Here is a 4,513-nt window from a genome sequence, read left to right on the forward strand (position 1 = left end):
CTCGCCCTCGGGTGAGGCCGGTGTAGGGGAGCGTGGCCCCGGCCAGCTTCGTCCCGGCCTGCCGCCGCCCCGGAGCCGCGCTCCGCCGCCCGGCCCGCCCGAGCGCGGCCGCGCCGTGCCCGCCGCCTTCCGCGGCGCCTTGGCCGCGCTACAGCCCGGGGCTGGGGCGGGCGGCCCCGCGCCCGTGCGATGAGTCCGGCCCCGGAGGGCTGAGCGCCGCTGTCACCATCCCCAGGAGACCACGGCCGGGTGCGCTAAGTGCTGGTACGCGGGGAAGACGCCGAGGGCGGCGGCGGGCGGGCAGGCTCGGTAGCCCTGCAGGGCGAGGGCGGCCTGGGCGCTGCAGCCCGCCAGGGCGCAGCCCAGCTTGGGGCGCGCCGCGGGAGCCGGCGGGCTGGCGGGGCAGCCGCGGCAGGGCTCCCCGTCCCGCACCAGCACCGGCACCACCACCCGGCGCAGCAGGGCGGGCGGGCGCGGCTGCGGGCTGCCGGGGCCCTCGCTTCGCGCCCGCTTCATCTTGTAGCGGTGGTTCTGGAACCAGATCTTCACCTGCGTGGGGGTGAGGCTCAGCAGCCGGGCCAGCTGCTCCCGCTCCGGCGCCGAAAGGTACCGCTGCTGCCGGAACCGCCGCTCCAGCTCCAGCGTCTGCGCCTTGGAGAAGAGCACCCTTCGCTTCTTCTTCTTCTCCTCGGCCTCCGAGCCGCGGGCGGGGAGCGACCTTTGGGTGGAGTCGGGCAAGCTCATCTCCGGGCCGCTCTCGTCGGAAGCTGGGGACAGCGAGTGGGTTAGAGAGAGGGAGCGGCCGGGGCCGGGGAGCGCGGCAGGCATCGAGGAGGCCGCCGAGAGCTGAAACGCCTCTCGCAGGGAGAGCCCCGTCTACCCCGTCTACCGGGCCGGATTAATCCCAACAGTCAAGGAGAAATGTGAGCTAACCCCACGAACGCATTAAACCGAGCCCACGGCACGGAGCCGGGCTGGGACCCGCTTTTCCCCGCCGGCAATCCCAGCAGGGACGCGGCCGCTTCGCCGCGCACAGCCCGGGGATTGCGGGCTGCAGCCCTCGTGTTCCCTGGGTGCTCAAACAGAATATGGGGCTGCCCGCTCCTTTCGTATCTGCTTTTCACTCATCGCTCGATTACCTTAATATTTAACCTATCCCGAGGCTGTTCCCGCACCCGTTCAAAGGACGATATTCCCCCGAGCACCCTGTATACACAGGTATACAATAAACACCGTGTATCTGTGGCACAATTCATGCGTGCGAGGTGCGACACATATGCTGCCCGGCTGGGTTTGCGAGCCGGAGCCCTCCCGCCGCGCTGGCAGGTGCGTGGATCGAGGCGGCAGCTCGGGGAGGCGAGGCACGGGGTGCTCATTTAATTTCCTCTGCGGAGCGTGGGGTGGCCCCAAACCCTTGAGCACAAAAAGACGGGATTTCTTGCAACAGTAGGACGGGGGTAAAAAACTGATCCGGGAAGTAAGCTTAAACGATAAGCGCACAGAGAGAGGTGGACGCAGCCTGAGATTTTGGTTTCTGCCATAGCTGGGAATATGCACTGATCTACCAAAAAACCCCAAAAAGCCTCCCAAAATAACCCACAACGAAAGCCAAACCGTCTTTTCTGTCTTAAGATCGTGCCCGGGACATTTCTGCTGATTCGTTGTTGCAATTCAGTAATATTTTATAAAATTCCCAGCCTGGACTCCCTCGATCCTGTAGGCTACGTACACTCTCAATTCGCTGCTTCGCATCTTCGTCAAAGGAATGGGGGGAAACAAATATAAGATAATTGTGCGGAGGTGGCGAATTCCTGTCCGTTTTATACTCACAGGGATAGTGATTTCTGTCTGTTTCTATCCACCCTCGATACGGCGAGCCGGTGTAGTTCTCCGCTGAGTGGCGATGGTCAGAGGCTTGCTTTATGCTATTAGCATCCTGCTCTGGTAAATCCAAAATGCTCCTCACTGTAAAACTGATCCTCCCAGATGTGGCCATGGTAGGTTGCGCACACACCCCCAAAAAAATATCACCCCAAACCGAACCCGCTTCCTTAAAAGCTGCGAGGAAAGAATTGCGTCCTGTTAGTGGGGAATCTCTCGGCTCGAGAGGACCTTCCTTTCCATCGCCACCTAACCCCAAATATTAGTGTCGTTTACAGAGGTGTCCTGTTTATATAAACAGTCCTCCCCACTGCAAACACTGCCTGCTTTCAAACCGTCCCTGTCTATAGGATGCTAAGTACCTGAATTAGTCAAGTGCTAAAGCCCTAATGGGAGTAGGTGTAACCCCCCCCTCCCGCCACCCCCATGAGAGAATAACCCGTTACCTCCCAAAGACAGCAGGAAACAGGCGTCATCATTACATATTCTGTCTGATTAGCCAAAAGTGGGGACAGATAATGGTAATTGTTAGCAGTGAATAACATCTTGGGTGGCATGTGGATGACCAACAACCACCCCCCTCCATCCGCCACCGAAGCCACCAGCGTCCCTTCTATCCGCAGACAAAGTGAATCCTCCCAGGACATCCGCAGAGCATGCCGAGAGCCCCCTCCCCACTTCTCCCTCTTTATTTCCCCCCTCTCTTGCCTCTTTCTTTAAATATGGATGGAATTTAAGTCGTTATTTGTTTTATTTGCCGGGCTGTTTGCAGCGCTACCTCAAATTGTCTTCTTGCTGTTGGCAGGTTTCCTACCCTCAACGGGGCATTTTTCACACCTCGACTGGGCTCTGGGCGGGGAAGGCTGGCGTGTGCGTGCGTTAAGGAACGGGATCTCTGGCATGGGGTTTTTTTGCGTCTCCTGGGCATGGTAGATGGAAGGTGCACCTTTATCTTGAGAAAGATGATAGCGGGAGCTTGGCATACTAGGTCCATAAGGAAGAGTCAGGAAGGGGGTAGGGGTGTGGGTGGTTTTTTTTGGTGGTTTTTTTTTTTCTCTTTTTTGGTGTTTTTTTTTTTTTTTTTTTTTTTTTTTTTTTTTTTTTTTTTTTTTTTTATCACTAACCCAGGGAATAATATCCCATCGGGCGGGGTGTGTGAGTGACTGAAACGACTCCAGCTGGGGAGGGGGAGAAAAGATCAAACACGGCCCGTCTATTTATCCGCGCCGTCCTTGCCGACCGCCGCTTCATCTGCCGAAAGAGGCAGCAAAGGCAGCCGAGGGCCGGCGCCCCCCGGGAGGAGGGTGCTGACACTGTCTGGGCGCGGCTCGGGGACGCCCGGCGGGACAAGCACCTTCTCTCAGCTTCACCCCCGCTCCTCCTTTCACCGGGCGGCCCTGTCCCCGGGCGAAGCTGCGGCCGGGCTTTGCCCAGCCTCGGTGGCCGCCGAGAACTCGTAAGAAAATACGGCACAGAAAGAAGCACCCGGCGTGCCGTTCAAACGCAAGCCCGCAGCGGCAGGGCTCGGTACAAGTGACCGATGGGGGCGATGTTTCACGCGGGTGGCGCAGCGCGGCTCAAGCCGGAGGGCGGGGGCGGGACACGCTGCCTTCCCCATCGCTCCCCGCCGCCTGGGCGGGAGGGACCGGCGCACGCCGCGGAAAGCAGCGGGAGGGCGGTCCGGCTGGATGGAGCAAGGCCTGGAGAGAAGGAGGCACCCTGGCTCTCCCCAGCAGATCAGCTTTCCATTGAACGCGGGCCGAGGCTCCCCCAGCGCATCCCCGACGGGGGAACGCCGCGAACCCCTGCGGGCCTGCAAAGGGAAACTCAGACACACGCGGAGATACTCATCTCTCCGGCCGCTGTGTCGGTTCTTATTTCCCTGTCCAAACAGGCATCTATCAGCTATTGTGCATAGATTATATCTATCCAGCCCCTCTCTCGTCCCCCAGACCTGCTGCCCGCGTGCCCCCGGCCGCGACCGCCCCTCCCCGCCCTGCTCTGGGTGTCGCCTCCGGGAGCAGTCACAATTCCCGGGAAAATGTCAATGGGCAATAGCGGCGAGGGAGAGGTGAGATTTATATCGGCGAGATTTGTGGGCGAGATGAACGGGGCACAAGGCTTCATTTGGCCACCTTCCCGCATATTTCTTCTGGACTGGACAGGCTCCATATAAACGATTCCCAGGCCGTGATTACTGCAGCCACCTATCAAGCGTGCCTGGTGACAGTAGTTATCTCCCAGCTCCGAGCACAGCCTCCCAGCCGTCCTGGGTGGTCGGAGCGAGGGGAGCACAAATACATGCCAACTGCTAGGCCGTGAACAAAAGGGAAATGTAGCCCTATGTCCCGGACCTGTTGGAAGCATTTGTTCCAGTCAAGATTTTGCATTTGTTCAGATCTGGAATAATAGGTGATTGACGCCTTCCCACAATGTGCTTTAACTCTCCGGGATAAATCGGAGCTTGTTCCTTGTTGTCATGGTTTTCAATAGGGTTCAATGGGATTGAACCACTATCGACTCTGCTTTACGTCTCCGGCAGCCCCGTCCATACAAATTTATTAGTTACGTCTTTTTAAATGAGATTAAATTGAAACGACGTGTCCGTCCTCTGCGGAGCGGCTACTCCCGC

The 4,513-nt window shown here is 58.8% G+C and overlaps 1 protein-coding gene across 1 annotated transcript; it reads right to left on the bottom strand.

Annotated features, from left to right (window-relative positions):
* Positions 1-222: 222 nt before the first annotated feature.
* NKX2-8 (NK2 homeobox 8) lies at positions 223-1,996 on the bottom strand. Its single transcript, XM_058027038.1, has 2 exons — positions 1,831-1,996; positions 223-767 (listed from the first exon to the last, which is right to left on the bottom strand). The coding sequence occupies exons 1-2, from the start codon at positions 1,994-1,996 to the stop codon at positions 223-225; spliced, it is 711 nt and encodes a 236-aa protein (XP_057883021.1).
* Between the last annotated feature and the right edge of the window lie 2,517 nt (positions 1,997-4,513).

This window comes from Melospiza georgiana, chromosome 6, assembly GCF_028018845.1.
Source record: "Melospiza georgiana isolate bMelGeo1 chromosome 6, bMelGeo1.pri, whole genome shotgun sequence".
NCBI classification, from domain to species: Eukaryota; Metazoa; Chordata; class Aves; order Passeriformes; family Passerellidae; genus Melospiza; species Melospiza georgiana.

What these genes read in the sequence shown, in the direction of transcription:
- NKX2-8 (XM_058027038.1), bottom strand. Translation starts at nt 1,996, where the DNA reads ATGGCCACATCTGGGAGGATCAGTTTTACAGTGAGGAGCATTTTGGAT. An exon ending in AGACAGAAATCACTATCCCT is followed by an intron (nt 768 to 1,830) that starts GTGAGTATAAAA and finishes CGCTGTCCCCAG; the next exon opens with CTTCCGACGAGAGCGGCCCG.